Genomic DNA, 21,669 nt, shown 5'->3' with positions numbered 1-21,669 from the left:
AAAATGTGACGATGCCAAATTTTTTAGTGGAGAATGATTTGCAAAATAATAAACTAAACTGAAATGCTTGTCGATTCATGTGTGTGTGTGAGACTCTAAATGTGAAACTGTTACTGATGTATTTGTGTCCCAGTGTCTGCCCTCTGTAGACCGAACATCTGGGATAAGAGGTGACTCTAATCTGTCTTGACATCATTACGACCCCTTCACATTAAATAATCACAAAATCACCTCATTCTTCTATTAATCACTCTCCTTGTTCTCCATCTGTCTGTGCAATAGAAGCACGTGGAAACCTATAATCTAACCGAGTGAATGTTCGAAGTTATCCACCCACTTCACTTCTGGACGTCGTAAGAATAGCATGTTGATTTTCTGAATCGCCCGTGGCCAGTCATTGTTTTACAAATAACAATGATTAGCCTTTTCAACACTACTTACCTACAGGGGGGGAATGAAGGATGTGCATTTGTGTGGCAGCCTCAGATTATTAGGTTTGCCAGTAGGGGAGCAAAGTGCTGGATACAATGGACTGCTGCAACCCACGCAGTCTTGAAAATGTTCCCTTGCATCTCTCATTATGTGTTTTCCTCCTTCACACACACACACTCACAGACACATGCGATACATGTACTGTTACCCTCTCTGACTGGTTCTCACATGTGCTTTCTTGACAGAATGGGCAGAGCACAACTGATGACGGAGTCACACCTGCTGTCAAGGTACGTCGCAGCTTCTCTGGAACTTAGACTCACAAAATGCAAAAGCATATACACACACACACAAACCATTGCACACACATGCTCCTCAATCAGATTCACTCGGCCATGTGGCTCAACGTCGGATGAATCAGAGACAGGACTCGGAAAAAGCTCTTATGTGGAATTCTATTGAAAGACAAATTGTGCAATTTTCACTTTAAGCCATTGCCATCTTTGCAAGCAGAGGACAAGGAAGCCGCCGTGCTCTCTTTTGTCCGTGCTTGCAAATGTGTGACTGTGCATTGATTTGTTCATCCAGCAGTTGCATTGACAGCCCTCAGAGGACATTAGTTGGCTGCAGTATAATATGTTGAATACTGTCTGGTGAGGCAGCTCCAGCAGCAGTCCGAGCTGCCGCGTACGGTGATGTGTCTGGGTCAATATTAAAAGGCTGTGGTGTTACACATGCTGCATGATGTCTCGTGCGGAGACAAACGCACACAGAAACACGCACTCCCTGAGAATCATTGAGTCAGCCCTTTTCCTGGCTCCCGGCCTCTATGCTTCATTGTCCAGCCCTGAAACGGGATCCTGTTTCCTCCTGTAGACTGTTACTCTCCAGCCATGGAGCAGAGGACAAGGAAATGTTCCTTCTCGCTTGGCCTCTCGTTCTTTTTCTTTTTTTCTGTTCTCACTCTCAAGGGGGAGAGGCTCTGAAGAGCATGTATCCTTTCCTTTCAATTCAGAACAATGTGCAGTGACTGAGGGAGAGCGCCGGGTTTCAGTCAAAGCACTGAGCACACAAGGGCCACGCCGGCCATTAGTGTTTGAAGGCAAGCAAAAAAGACCCAAGCCTTTTAATTGATTTGAATAATAATAGGATAATTGACAGAATGGCTCAAGCCATTACTATAATATGAATGGGCATACTCTGCATTATTGATGCACACATTATAGACTATATAAAGTAATCAGAACCAGAAAGTGATTACATACGGAGTAAAGGCTAATTTATGTTGCAATTTTGTACAAAAAAAAGGTACGTGCTAAATAATACATCCACTAGAGGGCAGCACCGAGCGGACAGTGTCTGACAACAACAATAATGGTGACGTTGTGATGAAGCACTTTTTAAGAAAGAGGCAATAGTTTAATAAAAACTGTTGCCCACTCTGCCCCCCCGTGATTTCCTATGGCACTGCTCCGTTTTGTTTGTTGTCCGTATCCGTAAGCTTTCAGAAGAAGTGCAAATCAATGCCTAGTACAAACAAAAGGCTCCGTCCGTTTTTGTAAAGCTAACATTTAGCATAAATGAGCCTTTAAAATTGACTTGCATTACTCAGTTTTCCCCCTAATTTACAGGCAGCCGATTTTGCCATTTTTGTCTGAAATTGTTGAGGTGCTATAAACTAAGCTACCCACCTTTCGTAAACTGGATCGTTGCATCAAGGCAGATACCGGATCCACGTAAAGGGTCAGTATCGGCGCCGTTGGATCGCTTCTACACTAATCATATCACCACCACTGGACTCTGCTGAAAGTCGATAATATTTAATTACTGCTCAGGCCTGGGCAGCACTGTGATTACGTACATTGCATATTGTGCTAATTGATTGTAGAGTATTTCTGTAATCTGATCATTTGTGTAATCTAGTTAAACAGGATGTCCTTCAAATGGAGTCTGTGTCTGGGAGTCTACAGGAGAGGTGGTTCGTGTTTCTCAAAAGAGATAAGATGGCACGAGATAATAACGAACCCTAAGAATAAGACGACTGAAGGATATTATCATGATAGATTTTGACTTGTATATGGTGAGAATAACTCTGCCTCTTTCCTCTTAAACTATATAAATCTCACCATGAGATCTGGGTTGTTGGAGCATGTGTGGGTAGACTTTGTCCCCAGACCCTTCTGGCACCATGCAGGCAGAGCAATGATCGATGCCGAGCGGCCGTTTGAATGCTGGGAATCTGATAATGGCTGCTGTTATCTCCTCATGCCATGGGAGTTACCTGGCTCCAGCAGACCTAATGGGAGGAATGAGAGGTGAGTGAGGGGGAGGGGACAAAGGTAACAACTGAGACCAAGGCAAAGGGGATGGCTGATGTGAATGTTAACCTGAAAAAGGTTTTATAATGGTTGAGTAATAATGTGCGTGTGTGTGTCTGAGGGGTGGCTAAGGTTAAGTCAGTCCTCTGTCCCTGCAGAAAACTAATGAGCCGTCTACTGTTTCCTGACATTTCTCTCCCCGACTCCTCATATGGTGTAAAAGTTAATAAAACCACCACAGCGTATCACTCGACCTGTGGTGCTGCTTCTGTGGCCTTTGTCCGTCCCAGGCTTTTTCTGAGCCATTAACCTGGTTGTAAAGGTGACGGCAGCAGGTGAGGCTCTCTGGCAGGTTGCACTTCACACCCGGTTTTATGGTTTTTAAAGCCTTTTTTCTCCTCTGTACAAGAATAAGGGGGATACATAAAAATATAATGAAGTGAGGTATAAATCAAGTTTTACTGTGCTCACGAGCGCTGCAACTAATCATAGATCAGTCAGTTTTTCTTTACAAATATCAATTAATTATTTAGTCCCATTGTTCCCAGCGGACAATGCAGGGCTCAACACAGTGATTTCCATCAGACATTGCGTTAGATGTCGGCTGTCGGTCCAACGCTTGGAGAAAATCACGTTTGAGACACTGCGACCAACATATTTTGCTTGATAAATGACTTAATCTATTGATTGATCAGCATAATGATTGTTGAATTATTTCTGTCAATTAAATGTAGGGTTGGTAAATTGCTTCTAAAAACCTTTTAATCTAGGTTCTCTTAAACCTAGAAGAGGCTTAAGAGAACCTCTTCTAGTTAATATAGCCTGAGTCAAACTATCAATTGGAAGTCAGCCATTCACCATTTCTGTTTGATATTTCTCCAAAGGTTTGTTTATTTTACTCTATGCCCTTTTAAAGAAGGTTCCAATAAATGGCGTCCGTTGAGCTGTATTGACGGGATCTCACTGTCACCTGAGAGGACACTCAACTGATCCTTCTCGTCACAAAACAATTATACCACTCAACTATTTCCTCCCTGCCACAGGACCAGGCTCACAATGTTCTAAGTGTGAGAATTGGCCTATTTCTAGCAGCAAATCATATCATTGGCTTTGCCCTTGGCGCTCCCTCTGAGGATGATGTGTGCAAAAAGCTGAAACAATGGAAACGACAGCCTCAGGTATGGAGGTGCCAGACAGGTTTGGACTTCTCCTAAGAATTTTGTATGATCTAGTTGCTGCTGATTGATTTCAATTCACATCTCACCTTCACAGAGATGTCATACTTAAAGTATTAGTTGATTGAAAGGAGATTAATTGGCAATGATGACAATTGTGATTATAAACGTTAGTGTGAATGATTCTTTGTTTGTGATGAGATAATAATGAAATTGTCTTATTGATGTTATCCACCACCAGAGTTTGGAGCAACAACTGAGGACCAGTCCCAGAATATGCCTTTTAAAAAGACTATATCAAGCAAAAAATTTTCAAAGTTTGAAGTTGGACAAAACAAATAATTCAGAGAGGTCCCCTTGGACTCCATGAAACTTTAATGGGTATTTTCACCACTATGTAATTCTGTAACCCAAATCTGACTGTTTGGATCAAACTGTGCATATAAATGGAAGATATGTAATGGCTTAAAGAGTTTCTTTGGATATTCTCATCTCTCCTGCACAAACTGAAAAACGTAGATGCTGGTTTGTCGGTAAAACTCAGTTTATATGCAACATTCACAAACTCATGTTGTGAAACGCACAGAATGTGGTCAATGATATGCATAGCATGCAGTTTTGCTTCTCGGTTGTGTGTAAGGTCAAGTTATTACTTGTGTTGTGGGGACTCTGCAGTAACAAATTGGGTTCTTGTCTTCGAAGGGGGAGATATTGCAAATCCCTATAATGTATGCATAATGTTTAAATTTTATTTTGTTAAGGTGAAAGTTTGGCATACGTTGGGGGGGTTAGGGTTTAAGTTAGGCAAGTAGAAACCACTGTCTTCTGAACTCCTGGAGGCACGACTGTGTGTGTGTGTGTGTGTGTGATTCCCATTCCAGTATATTAACTCCCACATACCAAGCATGAGGGCAGCAAGAAGAAGGAGCTAATGCCTTTTCCATCGGTGGGGGTGACATTTTTTTTTGTCGTCCCTCTAATGTAGATAATGGCTTTTTACTATGGCGATGTGCTGAGCGAGTGGTATTTGTGCTTCACTGCCCGAGTGACGAGAGGGCACAGCGGAGCGAACAGGGGAGCGGAGGAACTGTCGAAAAGCAGGAGCGGAGCGGGGAAAGGAGGGTGGAGCAAATGACAGAGGAAGACTGGAGTACAGGGAGATGAGTGGAGAGAAAACAGTCGGCCGCCCCGGCATTGTTCTCCCTTCAAGTCATGCACACAGACGCAGTTATAGTGTTTGGAGCCTTGTGATTGAAGAGAGACTCGGGAAGCAGGAAGCCAAGGAAGTGGCAGAATGACTTGTCATGCTGTGACTCTATGAGGAAGGATTTTTATGAATCAAACAAACACACACTCATACGTCTCCCTGTGGACCGATCTGACGTCCCTCTGACTGGTCCGTCTTTATCCTCTTAACGCTAACTGCACAAGCAGGTCGTCGTCGCCTTGCTGTTCATGTGTGCATTAATCAGAAGTGGGGCTCAGGGCAGCCGTGGTGTTGAGTGTTTCCAGGACTGATTAAATATTTACAAGTGGAGAGAGAGTGTGTGTGTGTCTGTGTGTGTTTCGGTAGGGATTGCATGATGAGCTTTTCGACCCCTGGGCTACCGTAGATGGCTGCGGGGCTGGCGAGTCAGGAAATGGGGAAAGTCAAGGCTGCGTAGCCTCGTGGCGTGTGTGTGTTTCTGTATAGCCTCGCTGTCTGCACATGCATGTTGTAGGCATGGCAACTGCCCTCTCTTTCTTCCGCAAACCTGACCTCACACTTGATTTATGTGGCGCCTCCCTCCCCCTACACACTGACACTGTTAAACACACAAATACATATTGCACACAAAAAGCTGCCCTCTCCGATTCCTGCAGAATCAACTATGTAATCTTAAATCCGGGATGGAGTTAAGATTGCACACAGAAGGCTCTTGTGCACAATCTGTTCCCTGCAGTGAGCTGCCGTGCATCCAGCTCTTGCTTTTCATTGTGGCTCATGGGATTAACTGACCTATTCTAAGATGAACTTGGAGATGACACTCAGGCTGGTGAGGAATTCACCCTGCGTGTCACTGATAAGCATTTATCATGGCATTTGGGCATTATTGTTGGATTCATGGAGAGTGAACAGAATGCATAATCCCGCCTCTTCATGAATATATTTGTGGTTGCTAAGTGACACTTATTAAGACAGTAGGATATTGTTGTGGAAGATGGAGACAAAAAGAGAAGAGAAGAGATTAGAGAAACAAAGCCATCATTTGTCTTTTTCTTTTTACAACAATATGACAAAGCTTTGCGGTGCACCTCTGGCTGTAGATTCATATTTGCTGGGAAATATGAAAGGGTAATGTGGGTTATGTCATCTGATCAGCAAGAGAACTCATGGTCAGATTTCCCAGAATGACTGACTGTGTCTCTAAGGGACGTCCTCTCATGTGGGGGCTGACTTACTTCTCATTCCCTTACATGCCTGTCTTTTAAGGGGAACACTCTCCTTAGGATACATCCACACTACAAATTTGTAGTTATAAAACGCATATCTGTTGCTAAATTTACACCTAGCATCCATTCTACTCTAGAGTTTGTAGTGCTTAAAACAGAAGTTTAGAAACACTCCTGGCGTTAGTATGTCTCCCTGCAACAGCTAGTGGCCGGATGCATTGTGTTTTCTGGTCATCCCTCCATCTGTCCCACTTTTGTGAACAAGATATCTCAAGAACACCTTGACGGAATATCTTCAAATTGGTACAAAGGTTCACTCTGACTGATGGATGAACTGGTTTGATTTTGGTGATCAAAGGTCAAGGTTATAGTGACATCATGTTGTTGTGAACATGATACCTCAGGGTTAAGGTTAGGTTTTATGGTGGAGCCTCATTATCGCCTCAAGAGAATCCTTTAAAACGTTCACAAATATTTACTTAGACCCACGGATTAACTGATTTGAGTGGTCAAAGGTCAAAGTGACGGTGGCTCCCCAAAACGGTGCAATGTAGTGAGGTCGGGCCGAAATGAAGACCTTTGGAAACGATCACCTGCATTTGCTTCCTGATTGGTTCTTATCATGACTCAACTTCCTTCGGCAAAAGGCAGCCAACTGCAAAGCTGACAAACTGCTTCCTGTTTACACTTTCATGATCATGTGATATGGGTTTTCAGGTGTTACTGTGGATGAAGATGATTTCAGATATGGCCCTAGAATTCTATTATGGATGTAGCTTTAGCATCTTTAGTGTTGTTAAGTAATTATTAAAGTTTATCACCACTCGTCTTCCTCTAATTTCTCTCTTCCTACTGCTTCAGTCTTCTTTTCTCTTGGCTCACATCCCCAGCATGGGCTGTTTGCATTTTACCTCTTGATGCAAAACGTTCTGTAAACTGCTCCACTTCTTTTCTTTCCTTTGGGTTTTGCTGACTAATGTTGGGATTTATGTGAAGAAACTGGGTTTGTGCATGGGGGAGATTGTGCAGCAGTGGTGTGTGATATTTGCCCCCGAGCGCCTGCTGAAGCTCATGTTCCCATCAGGATGAAGTACTGCTGTTGTCTTGCAGCAAACCGTAGTGTTTTTGTGGAGTACCAGTGAACTGGAAATTGCTGCATGGAACTCGTACATCACTTTCCTTGTGTTTAATAAATAACCTGACACCATGTGAATGTGGTACTATCCCTCAACCATCTGCTGCTCCTGTCTGCCAAGCTCCAACGGAGGCCAAGAATTATTTGCAAATACAACGAAGATCATATCCCCGAACCTGTGATACTGAATCCGTTTACTAAATATATGAATTACAATATATGTCGTTTTTGCATTCTCCTTGCTCAAACCCTTTTAAAATGAATGTGCAAACCAGTAAAGTGCCAGCACACTGGATTCGATTTGTGTATCCCGATGATTGTGCAACAGGATATTGCGGGTTAGGGAAATCTATGCTCAGTGTGACTTCCTGAGCTTAATAAAGGTTAAAAATAAACACAATTAAACATGACTGTATAGACAGAGGACAGCTGTTGGACTTTACTTTCAGCTTAATCCTCTTGTCTTTTTGTGTTTCGTGATCTGAACAGTATCACCAAAACTGGTGATAGTTTTTTTGCGGAAAAAAACCTGATCATCTTGCAAAAGAGGGTGAGATCTTGCCAGAGGAGTAATGCATAATGCATATCTGCTTGGCTGTGATCCCCACTGAGCAGAGGCCTGTTTTAACAAGGTTTGGACACGCCTTGGAGCTCCGCAGAGCGAAACACTTCACATTCCAGTGCAGGGTTAGAGGGAGTGGTTATTAACATGGCATTGGGGTTAGAGGGTGAAGTGAATGGAGCTGTCTGTGACTGATTATTTCACGTTGGGCCTCAGGATGTAGACCAATATGCACTCAGTGAATTATTGTCTAGTCAGTGCAACATGTTATTGGTGTTTTTTGTCCGTGTGTCTGTCTGTGGCAGAGTCCATTTGTCTCTGGGTGCCCCTGGGAAGTTTTCAGTCCTGAACTCAGTTGAACTTGTAAAGAAAAGCACGTATATAAACCAGTTTTTCCCTCCTGTTGCAAATAAACCCTAACATATAGCTGTCTAATTAATTTTAGGTCTGGTGATATAATATATGAATAATGAGGACTTTCATTTGGATGCATGCAAGCTGGTAGTAATACCATAATGATATTACAGTGGATTAATGAACGATTGATCAATTGGTTAATTCCTTGTCTCCATTCAACGGGAAAGACTAATGCCAGGCGTATTGATAACACACTCATCAAATGTGAAACGCTTCCCGGATACAATTCAATAAACCAACCGGTCTGTGGCGCGCTCACTAAATGTCAACGTGAAACCAAAACTAACCAGATCAACTGGGAACTATGGAACAAAGACGCAAACATTGGTTTGGACCTTGGTCCAAACTTTCAGGTGGGGACGTGCACTAAGTCAAGTGTGTATTTTGTGCACACACAAACATTTCCCACCTAAAAAAAAAAAAGGAACCAGGAAGGAAAGAAACGAATGTAAGCTTTTACTTTTCGATATGGATGATTGCTGACGACAGCACTGTGACATTGGCTGCACCCGTCGCATATTTGGCTCCGGGACAAAACACATGCGTAAACACACTTACCATGACAACCAGTAAGAACAGGGAGCAGGGTGTGTGCCTTTATAGCATTGTTCAGCTGACAGCTCTGTCATTATTATATAATTCAGGAGTATGTATTGTCTTGGATGCCACTTTGTGACAAGACAACTTGGAGGCACACACACACAAACATATACATGTGCTGGGTCCAGATATAGCACAGCCATAGACAGTTTGCTGTGTCTGCATCTGAAGCTAGAATATTTGATTCTATTTGTTTCTGTCTACTCATCTTTTCCCGCTCTTGGATGCGTTGTAGTGTAGCTAATATCGTCCCTGTCGTACATGACTCACACACTTAACAAGGCCCTGAAATGACTCTTCAGCAGGATTATGTTCAGATGAGCTGACGGAGCTTGTTGCTCTTTGCAGTTCCTCTCTTACCCCATGCTTTTTCTGCCTCCTCGATATTTCTTGGCAACGTAAATTTCTAGCCTTCATACCTCAGCACCTCCTTTCAGCTCCTGGGTGTGTGATTAGCTGCTAGTTATTATAGTCATTATAGATACTCCCAATGGGCAGAATGCCAGGACCCGATCAGGTAGCAGAACAACATCGGACTGAAGAGCAGGGTTCTTTTTTTTTTTCATAAATATTGATTTTCTCTTTGTGTCTGGAACGAAATCTGTCAGTTATACTTTCAGTTGTACAAATCCTTCATGGTGTTGTCAGTCATTTTCATAATCAAAATAATATATTCAAATTAAGAGAATTGTGCTTCCTTAAAATTAGTTTTGGACATTAAAGGGTCTCGTATCAAGATCCAGCTGGCCTCTTAGTATAATGTCCTTAGAAACCCAGGAGAAGTCGATATGTTGTGGACACAGCAGGGGATCCCCCGCTGTATTAGCCCCTAGCGAGTTAGGGTTGATGATGCAATGCTCGACAGATGCGAAAGATTTAAAAAAAAAAAAAAAATCCCGGTGAAAAAGCGGCAACACACACGTAGAGGACACAGACGAAAATGTCAAGAGACTTTGTGGTGATAAGAGCTGACGTCGCGGTCTGTGTGTTGTCCAAGAAAATCTCATCATCCCCGCAGCGTAGTGAATACGTCACTTCCTGTCTCCGTCTGCTGCACCCGGTTGCTCCACCTCTTGCCTGAGTAATGCGGAGGATTTGTTATTGTTGTGACGCGTCTGTGCAGAGAACCTCCCGCTGTGTTGTGCATGTGTGAAAGGCCAAATCTGTGTAAACTCCGTAGCCGATTTTAGCCGCAGGTCATGACTGAAAACCACTTATGTTAGTCATTTCCCAGAGCCTGAGAAGTCGCCTTTTTGTTGTCACAACAGCTGCTGGAAAGATTGCCGGCTGATCGACTCTAATGACACTCAAAGCCACAGGAGTGCTGGGGTCGAGTAAGGTTGGATTAAAGAAGTAGGAGTTCAAAAGAGAGAACATCATCGGGATGGTTGGAGAAGAAGGAACTCACAGAAGTGTATTTTTCATCCCTCCGCCACATGTCTATCATCCGTGCCGAGGGATTCCTTCAGTCATCAGTAGCTCTCTGAAAACCAGCCGTGTTCCTCCGTCTTTTCAAACATGCAGTGGTCCAGCCACTTTGCAAAATCAGAAACTAGATCCTTGTTCTTCTAAAAAGCCTAATGGCAGGTTGCAGCTGTTGTTTTTGTACCGTCTGCGTGTGGAGACCAAGCCTGCTCTTCCATACAGCACAGTAGGGAAAATTACCCAATACCCCATTCAATTTACTTTATCACTCTCTCAGGCCAGCTGGCATAGAGAGGATTGTTCATCTAGGAGGAAATACACATGTTATTGCTTTTTATTCTGTAGATATTTACCAGTCAAGACTCACTAATGCTGCCTTTGACTACGGAAAGAGATTCATTAGTTTCAAACAATGTATCTGTCACTGCTCTTTAACTTTGGCATGGTTGTTGAGCAATTAATGCACTAGAGGGCGGCGCAGAGTCGAGAGTTTCTGACAAATTTGGCGACAGTGAAGGAGGTTTAGATAATGTATATCATAAGAAAGAGGAAACAGCCGCAGCCATGTTGTAAATGGTGACATAACATCATATAACTCCTATGTCACTAACTCGCAAAGTTCCGGTTTCAGAAGATGTGCACGAATACGGATGAAGTTAACGCAAAGTACAAAGAGAAACCACCATTCGTTTTATACTTCAGCATAAATGAGCCTTTACAGGTAATGATTACAGCTTTTGTCTGTAGAATGAAATCCACAGTGGTTTTGATACTTCCACCAGGGGGCAAAGCTTTAAATCTAGTTTAAGGGTTGTAAGTACTTTATTTGTCCTTGGTTTAAACATGCTTTGTTTGGACCTGATCCCATGTCTTTGTCTAAACGGTAGTAATACAGTTGCCTAGTTTCTCTGTATATTGGCGTGTGTGTGTACTAATCACACTCTGCTGTACCTGCTCTTTCAGCTTATCTTCTTGTTGCTAAATCCTCATCTATTCCTCTCTGCTTTCACTTGAATAAATTGACAATTTATTCACGGTGCTGTTGTGTCTATTCAAGGAAGCCAGATATGTGGATGCAGCCATTGTCAAATGGCTGCATTTATCACCAACCTGCTGACACCGCTTCAGAGACTCTAGAGCTGTGAATATAACATTGATATTTTGGTCTAAAATTAGTGGCCAAATTCAAGTGAGCAGTGATGGAACATTTAGGTTACCCCCCACCCCTCCCCAAAATTGTCGTATAAAAGTTCTGACAAACATCAGTATTTAAACTAAGTTTTTAAACTAAGTGATGATATATTCAGGCTCTGACAGTAAGTGAATATTATGGATTGTGTACCATCTTTTTCATTTTTATTCACTTACTGATGTAGCCACTGTCACGAAGGAAAATATGTGTGAGAGCGACGGGATTCATAATCACACTTGTGTTTCACTTTCAGCTTGAGAGAGGTGGGAATAAACTGTTGAAAAGTTAATGATATGCACATCATCAGTTATCATGAGCGCTAGTAGTCACTCCATCATTGTCTCCTATGACGAGAGGTTGTGAGGAAAATGTTTGTGGTTTTCTTTTTGATGTGTTGTCATCAAACCCTCTGCAAAAGTCTACACTGGACAAGTAAGCAACATTCTGGAAATTAAGCTCAAAGCTTTGCAACTCAAATTTTGGGACTAGGATGCTAGATGTTAAGTGCCAGGGCTGATGAGTAATGCATCAGCCACTGGTAGCCCTTGTCATTTCCTATTGTCATATTACAGATCTGATCATGAAGACGTGACATTTCGAGGCTACCGTCGTGGGGCATCGAAACTTGACCTGAATGTGTCCGCCATGTCTCTTTTCTTTCCCGTACTCTCAATCTGCTCTGGTGTAACTTTCTCTCCCTCAGCCTCTCCGTCTCCTCACATCACACATGGCGATAGGATTGAATGAGTCAGTTTCAAAGGCAGCAAGGTGTGACTCATTTGATTATTACGTGAAAAGGCTGACTAGGAGCAGCCAGACCTGCCAGGTGCTTCTTTTTAATTCTTGTCTGATCAGACGATTGAAATCTCTGCGATAACAGCGAGCGGAAGCGGGTTCTTGACTGTGTCAAGGTAGCGAGCGGAGTGGCCCGCAGTGTTCCTGCAGCAGTTCAGATGACGGCAGGGAGGGAACCCTGATGACGCAAACCCATACGCACATGGAGAGGCACACACACTCACACACACACACACTCACACATTTATACGTGTGATTAGACCCCTCAGGACGGACGTCAATACAAAATCTGGACTGGATAAACCCTGACCCCTTACCCTCATCTAAAGGTATCGTGAAATGAATACATGTCTTCCCCTTTCAATGTAATGATTTACATCACAGGGACTTGCTTTGTGTCCCCATAAGTACGACAAGTCCCCATAATGTGACTGATTAGACAGTTCTAGGTCCCCACAACGTGCGTACTGGACAACACACACACACACTCGTAGACCTCCTAAATGAGAAAAAGCGGTGAGGCTTGAAGATGCCCTCCTATATACTCTCACTGCCCCTCATCATTCTCCTTCCGAGCATTCCAATACAGCCTCCTTCTCTTCATCACCCCTCTTAACTTCCACCACTACTCCTCAGCGCTCCTCTTTAAAGCCCAATTCATCACTAGGTCTTCTAATTCAGATAAAGCCTGGCTTTTTGACGATTAGTTAAGCAGGCGTCCTCGATTATCCCGCTCCGTTTATTTAGCTTGCTTTTATTTCCACTAAAAAAGTTTCTCGGCCGAACTTCTTCTTTTCCTCTCTGTGAGGTTTCATCGAGTGCTGAATGCCGACTTTTCAGCAAGGTCGTACCAAGTCTTTCAAAAAAGGATGTTTGACATTGTGCTTTCTGATTGAAAGGCACTTAGCAAATCAATAGCTGTCTGTGAATAGTCGCAGGCTGTGTTTATTCCATCTGTTATGTATGAACAACTCTGTGTTGCTACACTGCGAGCTAGTCAGTGAACAAGAGTGAGGAATGGAAAATCGGCTTCATTACGCAAGCCGGACGGACTTTGCTCCGACACAATCGCACAATCACGCTACTCCAGAGTACAATATAAGATCGTCCGATGCAAGTCGCAGTGTTGTGTTTATGCAGCGAGGTAGTTGAGCCTCTGCAGATGGGTTTACCACAAATTAAAAATGGTCCTTATTTGTTGACTGTAGCTGACAGACCTTGTTACGATTCCCTTTGCAGGCCCATGGTTTGTGTGTGTGCGCATTTGAATGTGTGTGTATGAGCAATTGCTTCAAGGCAGTAAATCAGTGATTGTTAGTGAAGTTGCTGTGCAGTTCATACACTCCAAATTGTGTTTGTGTGTTCCCATACTTATCTCTTTGTGAGGTACATTTTAAGCATTCACCCTAGAGTGAGGACACTTGACCGGTCCTCACTTTTTGAGTGGGCTGTTTAAGGATAAAGACTTGGGGTTAGGGTTAGGTAAGGGTTAGGCATTTCGATGGGATGATTAAGGGGCTAGTGAATGTATTATGGAAATAAGTGTCTTCACTAAAATAGAAGTTCAAATGTGTGTGTGTGGGGGGGAGGGGGGGGAGGGTTGTGAGTGAGTGTGACAGGGGCTGGTGGCATCGATTGTGGTGTCTGTCAAGTGAGCGTCCACTTATCTGAGTTTATCATCAGCAGGAACGTTGTTAATGGCAGCAGCAGTTTAGGTCACCCGGATGGCTGGTGGGCACACAGACACACAGACCCACACCCACACTCACTCTCCAAAACACACATACACTCACTTACACACAGATGGTTTACAGTCCAATTACCCAGCCTGCTGCTGCGCTAGATGGGAGCTCTAAATCTCTGGATTCTGTTGTACTCAATATAACCTCTGTTGCTCCTGCTCTCTGTCTCTGTTCTTGCCTCTCGGCCGTATCGTTGCTCTCGCTGCTCTGTTTTCCAGCGACACTGTTAAACCAATCTTTATCTCTCCATCAACAGTTTTTTTTTATCTGTTTTTGCTACAGGGGATTATTTAAGGAAGAGTCCAGTTTATTGAAGTTCATCAAGGTCTTATTTTTTACTGCTTTTGTAATTTCAATCGGTTAAGAAAGCGTTCACTATCATGATTTTGATATATATTATGGTGCCATTGCTAAAACATCAGCATTAAATCAGACAAGGTCATGAACGGCAGTAAATTTTTTTTACAATATATGGATTTTAATTATCTGAACCGTGAGTCTTCAAACTTGCTGTCAAAGACTGTCTTCATGTCAGCACTCTTCCCATGGCATGGCTGTATGATGCTATGATTACAATTTTCTATAGCCCCTCTGGCAAACATCCAAAGCCTTCACTTACATTCTTAAATTATTTTTTTTATTCGCGTTATACTCGGCTTGTTGAAACATTAATAGCAAATCCAGACGGAGTAGATAATCAGAGGATGAAAGACTGATGACTTTGCGTGCTGATGACCTGTTTGAGTTAAAAAGCAGCATACTGATGATTGAGAAGTGATGAGAATAGATGCAGCATGGACAGATAGTGTGTAGCTGTTAAATTAATTATTACTTAAAAACATGGCCAACTAATGAAAACTGAGATCCAGGTTGTATGAAACCAGAATCAAATTTAAAGCGAGTGGTGCCCGTTTTCTGAATAATCCTCAGGAGATGTTACGTCTGAATTTAAATGGTTGAGTTGTGTACCCACTTTTAATTTTGACCATAATCTACTATTGTTTTTATTAAGATCAAGTCTGTATCATTTGGTCTCCTGCTGGTATCATTTCCCCTCTGTGCCTGCTGTGCCACCAGTCTGCTAGAAGGGGTTACATTGCCTTTGTATCCAGTTTAAGCCACATTTACATGATATTCTTTTTTAATCATTCTGGGTTTTTTTGTCTTTAGAATTTAGCCAAATGAAGGATTTTTGTTTTATCCGAGAAACAAGCTGAGTAAACATTAGTGGCAGTTCAGCTCACAGCCCCTCCAACATGTTTGTGTCCACTGAGCTGTGTTTTTGTTTTAGAGGTGGAGACCTCCTTCGATTATTTGGCTCTGTGGCTTGATGCAGCAGGGACGTGTGTGTGCAGCTTTTCAAGTCGAAATATTTGTGGCTTCTGTCATCCCAGAACAGATCAAAACAAAAAAATACCAAGCTAGACTTAAACAGCATGCAACTCATGATCCATCCATTATCCCACCGCACCCCCCTCCTCCTCCATCCATTTATGATTGCTGCGGGCCTAGTTGTCATGGTAACTGTGTCCTTGGCGTCAGTAGGCTCTGATTGTGACTTGTGCCACCACGAGGTAAAAGGTTTATAACAACGCGGATGCACACAAATTCACACCTCTCATAAATCCTCTGTTCTCTACTCACAGGGATATTCATTCATGTTTGAATTAAAAAGAACACACACTCTCTCACACTCACACACACACACACACATACACTCCCATGCAGTAATACCAGCAGTGATTACGCAGGACTACTCAGACAGGGACTCAGCACCATTACTCATCCAGTGTGTCTGTGAATTATCCTATAGATAAGTCTGTGTTTTCTGAAAGGTCTCTGGTATTAGAGTCACAAGTGACACTGCCAACCTTTTTTTAAAGGCCATCATAATATATTAACTTACAGAATAAATAAGGATACATCTCCTGCTCATGTAGCATGGATGGAATGAAAGGGAGGATTCTGGCATCAAATTGCATATTGAAGTGGAGTGTGAAGGCACAAAACCGCTCTTGTTTGTAGAGATGGAGGCCGGCAAATGTTACCTAGAAGCATCGCCTAAAAAGTGTTCTGTGTGCGTTTGAGTGTGTGTGAGTGTGTGTATGTGTGTGGCCTTGCCTCTCGTAGCGCCTCTTGTTGTACAAAGAGAATGCTTGAAGATGGAGACAGAGAGGAGAAAAAGAAGTGTTGCCATAGTTTCACGCGTCTCCCTCTCGGGGTTGATTAAGGAAAATGTTCCGACCAGTTCCCCTCGTCCTTTATGGTTCTCATTAATATGGATGTGGATTATGTTTATTCGCTCCGCTCTACCGTTTATTTCTCTCCCTTGATTTATACAAGTAACTCTGCTGCATCCTTCTTTGTATTTCCATTTAATTATTTATCAAGTTAATGTGTTAAATGTGTGTTGTTTGGTTCCTTTTTGGTATTTCGTTCTTCCGTCTCTCTCTCTCTCTCTCTCATCTGTTTCTCTTTCTCAGCAGTTTTTATGTATTGCGCTCCCGGGTTCATGTAACCTTTGACCTTGGTTGCCATAGCAGCATTGAGCATGCTGTACAGAAAACGCATGCATTAACAAAAATACACCGTCCATCTGTTCCCAAATGAGTTCAAACGCCAGTGGATGCAGCCTCACAGCAGTTACTCCACATATTCAACTGACTCCTTTTTAACCTCCAACAGTGAAATCTCTCTTTGTGTCAGTACCAGTGCACTTAGTCACTTCGACTGAACATCACTGCATTGTAATAGAAGAATCGGCTTCAGGATGCATTTCACTCGTCCTGATTGAAGCCAGTCTGACAAAGACAAGAGGCAGGGCTCCAAATTCCCACCAGCCTCCAACCAAATGCTGGTCAATTTTTGGCTGTGCCTGTTCCATCTGTCATATATCCTGCTGCTTTTTGCAAAAAGACAAGTTGTCAACATTCAATTCTTTTTTTTCCACCATCTCTTTGCCCCATTTTTCTTGCAATTTAAAGTTATACAAATCCATATTTTTATATCAGCTGTAGGATATACATAGGATGATATTTACCATGTATAGTGGCACTTTCAGCTTTGCGGACATTTTATAGTTCCGGTTCACTGTGGCTAACAAGCTTGGATCAACCTACTGTTTGCTTCCTGTAAATGTTGGATTGTCGAATAAATTTCAAATTAATCGTCATCTTTCTGGATGTGTGAATGTTCACCTTATCAAAATATGTCAAAGTTGCTTTGTATTTACAACTGCAGCGTCACCTCTGGCACTCATAAGGCCCCAATCCCTCTGTAAACAGTCCCCTTAAATTCAAGCTGACTACAATTGCAGACAATCGTAGACACGAGTCCCCTCTCTTCAATATGTCTGACTTTCATGAAGATCCATTCATTCTTCTCTGGGAAATTGATGAAAAACGAAAAATAGCAACAAATCCACCTCTTTGTCCAGAACTGCTCCACAGTAGTCCAGTTCTCATCCTTCCACTTATGTTCAGTTCAGTACTTTTTAAATGTAATTCCGCTGACAAACTGACAGAGGTGAAAACATAACCTCCTCAGTGGGCGTAATGAAATACAAATGAATAAATCCCATGTGATTTCAGTGACCGAAGGAGTCTCATTTTGAGTGGGAAATGTGCAAACAAAATTTCATATCTATTCCTGCTCAGACGTTAAATGTGGATTGTAGCCTCGAAATAAGAAAAATAAATCTGATCCTTACTTTCTTACCATCATCTGCTTTTTCATTCCAGTTTTGATTTATTTTCTTGTGATTAAGTAGCTGTGAAAAGATTTAAGATGAGAACTAGACAGATAGTCCGACATGTTGTGGAGCAGCACACCAGATCATAGTGTTAAAGTTGAGGATACACAAACAGTGTTGTGATTAATGTCCGTGTGTGTGTTTCGGGGGGGTTGTTTTTGGCAAGTGGGAGTGTTGATATTTTTGGAGACTGGAGAGAACCACGATCGGGAGGAAGGAGGAAGTGTTCACTGAGATAGGAAGCTGCTATTTCTGACTGCTCGTGGCTGGTGTGAAGAGTGAACCATCAGAGTGGTTTTGTGTTGACATAGAAATCAGAGATGAAAAGATCAGGCGATGTTATTCTTTGTGTGTTTATAGGCTGTACTATGTGTGTGTCTGTGTGTTGCTCCGCTCTCCATACATGGTGCTATAGACTGTGCTGCACATTTCCACTGCAGTCCACCAGCTTAGCTGTAACTCCGATGACCTCATTGTGTATTACGAGCATCCACTCGTTCTCCTCTCCCTCCGTCTCATCCATCTCTCCCACTTATCTCTCTGTCCCTCGCTTTTGATCCATCTTTCCTTACTCCTCCCTGCCGCCTCCGTCCCTCTGTTTTTAAAAAAAATGTTTTTATTGATGATTGCTGACACAGTAGATATTACACAACGCCATTACGGCTCCTTGTCAACTGACCCAGCGCAGAACTGCCTATCATCTTACCGATATCCTTGTTGCTGCTATTAATAATCCAGAGGCCAGCGCAGGATTTCCTGTAGCATCTTTGCTAATCCTGTGCTACCTCTTTTACATTTCCTCTAGTGTCCACTTCCCTTGTGCGGCATTTGATAAAACCAGCACCTGTGCCGACGGAGACTTCCCGAGTTGTTTTTTTGTTGTCACTCATTGATGCCTCTTGGTGCAGGGTATTGTGAAGCAGGGTCAGTGTAGCAGTTGCTGTTTATGACATCTACAGTGGGGGGTTTCTTTTAAATCACACGTCTGGTTGTAAAGAAACCTTCAACCCATTCAGCCAGAAATTTGAAATAATATTGAGTTTCGGTCGGCCTTGCTAGCCTTGTCTGGGCTCTTCACCTACATTCTTTACACCGCACGTGCCTGTAATCTGCAAAACCTTCTGGCTCGGGCATGTTCAGACAGAAACTTGCGGGCCCAGCGTTACTCCAGTGTGGATACCAGAGATGTAACTGGATGACAAGATGGGGCAGATGGCACAGTCCGCTCAAGGGTATTAACCCCAGCAGTGCTCTCCACCCAAGAGGGTCAAAAGTCAGAAGATGTGTTGCCTCTCGACAATGACAGACAACCTTTGACAGACGCTCACGAAACCTACTTTGTTGATCTACCTTTTTATATCAACACTTTTTGGTGAAATGAAATGAACCAAGGAGCACTATATCTAAATATTGAGATGTAATTGATGCCTGATGCAAAAACATTCTTAATGTTCCTTTTTGTTCTTTCTTGACTTATTCTCTTAAAGCCCTTGTCTTCCATCTTTCGGTGGATAACAGCAGCCGCACTGGCAAAGACGGAGATAATCGCGTTAAGTAGTGGGGGATTAGGACTGTAAGTACTGTATGTGCACTGCTGCTAGTTCTTTGTTCTGTTCTGCCGGCGTGAACCCGAAACGTTTTGTGTGTTTTTCCATTCGTTCTTTTTTCTAAGAGAGACAGATACCAGCATCAGAAATTCCTCAGATTCTTCTGAAAATGCAATGTCATGTCAAATCCATGTAAAGATCCGGTACCACTTCTTTAAGTATGTTCGTTTCACCCAGATAAAACTGCAGTTCTCTTTTTCTGGAAATCATGTCTTCCCCGCAGCTTTCATTTACAGTATGCAACACTTCACTTTTGACCTATTTAAAGGAAGTAATTGTGTGTATTTTAGGGTTTTGCCTAAGTGAGGCCAGCAACAACACAACAGTGATGGTAATTTATCACTTTATACAGAGATAGTAGCATAGAGCTGTTGAAATATAATAAAAGTTGCAAATTTTCGAAATGCCCTGATATCAGATTACTTGGTATCGACTTAAAAACAAAGTGCAGATATCGGAAAGGAAAAATGCCCTTTTGATATTTTTTTCAAATCTGCTCTCTTCCGCCTGCCCCCAGGCTTATCTACCATTAAAGCACCATGATGGGATGTCTGTGGATAGTGTCTGAACCCGGTGAATATCCATCTGCAGTTCTGCCTCCTCTAACTCCCGCCTCACTAGTTTAGCAAAATCTATCACAGCAGTTGTGAAAGATAGGAAAGAGAAAGAGAGATAACGGATGGGTCAGGGGGGAAAAGGAGAAAGAGAACGTGGACAGATGGAGAAGCTGTTGGGCAAAGTGAAAGGAAAGGAGGATGATGTTCCACTGCAGGGGAGAGAACGATGATGAATGAGACAGAATCTGAATGAATGAGTCAGGCCTGCCCTCCAAAATCTTGCAGCGCACACTTCATGTATTCAGCGTTTATGACGGAGGAGAGAGGACAGAGTCTCAGACTGATGAAGACTATTATTGTCTCTCACCTGACAGATTTGGGCGCCTGCCTGCAGCCGTGTCTGGACTTTCACGCACCAAAAAAACACACACAACTTTTATCCTACATCAGTTAACATGCAGTCAAAAGCTTCTTGTTGTCACAGAGCCGCGTTGCTGTCAGTGTAAAGGAAGAGCTGCTATGGCTGACGTGTCACATGCCACGCCTCTCATTCTGCAACGCTGACATGTTATCTAAAATCACACGTTGCGACATTATGCCGACATGACTGGTTCAGTGTGAACAAGCACAATGGAGGGTCTTCTTTATGGCAAAAGGGAAGGATTTCTCTGGGATCTGTGGGCCACTGGTGCACCCAATACACAGAGGTCACTGAATTGAGTTTAACTGGTATTTTAATTAGTTCCAGTGCTTACATCAAGTCGTTCTAAATGTTTATAAAGCACTTTTGGTTTGGATCATTCCCCTGGAGTCCATCGTTGTAGTCTTTCAGAGGAACTTGAGGGATACAACGTACAAGTGTATCATACACACAAAAAGAAAGTGATAAAGTGGTACCTATTAATATGATGCATATTTTCAATGTGATTTAAATCTCTCTATCCCTCTATCTATCTGTTGCTCTATCTACAAATCCCTCTCTCTATTCATGTCTCTATTCATACATTTCACTATATGGATGTGAAGTTTACAAATCAGTTTATTTTTCTCTTCAACTCTAATTGTATAATCACAGTCCTCATAATAGCACTTCAGAGTGCAGCACCTAATCCCTGTGTGTGAGTGCGTTCCTGTACTTATATCTTTGGGAGGACCATTTTAAGCATAGACATTAAAGAGTGAGGACATTTTGACCGGCCCTCACTTTTTCAATTGGCTGTTTGAGGATCATAACTAGGTTAGGGTTAGGCATTTAGTTCGGATAGTTACGTTTAGGGTTGGGGCTTGGGGTTAGGGGTTAGGGTTAGCGGTTAGGGAATGTGTTATGTCAATGAAGATAGAAGTAAAAACGGATGTGTGTTTTCACTCACACAGACAAAGTCCTACTGTAGGACAGTTGTTTTTCCCTGTAATGGGACTGAACCATGGTTTGTTGGATGGATGTTTAGACTGTCTGTCTCTCTCCATGTCCACTAGTCATTTACTTTGTCTCTCACCCTGAACTCTCTCTCTCTCCTCCTCCTCTCTG

The 21,669-nt window shown here is 42.7% G+C and overlaps 1 protein-coding gene across 2 annotated transcripts in view; it reads left to right on the top strand.

Annotated features, from left to right (window-relative positions):
• rps6ka1 (ribosomal protein S6 kinase a, polypeptide 1) overlaps window positions 1-21,669 on the top strand; it is a 48,604-nt gene that overhangs the window by 8,879 nt on the left and 18,056 nt on the right. For both annotated transcript variants that reach the window (XM_053433821.1, XM_053433823.1), the window contains exon 2: window positions 678-722. In XM_053433821.1, the coding sequence (XP_053289796.1) occupies window positions 678-722 (45 nt within the window). The remainder of the gene's footprint in view (window positions 1-677; window positions 723-21,669) is intronic.

Source organism: Pleuronectes platessa, chromosome 11, assembly GCF_947347685.1.
Source record: "Pleuronectes platessa chromosome 11, fPlePla1.1, whole genome shotgun sequence".
NCBI lineage: Eukaryota > Metazoa > Chordata > Actinopteri > Pleuronectiformes > Pleuronectidae > Pleuronectes > Pleuronectes platessa.
Note: the sequence above shows the minus strand (reverse complement) of the source record. Positions and strands in the feature narration are given on the sequence as shown.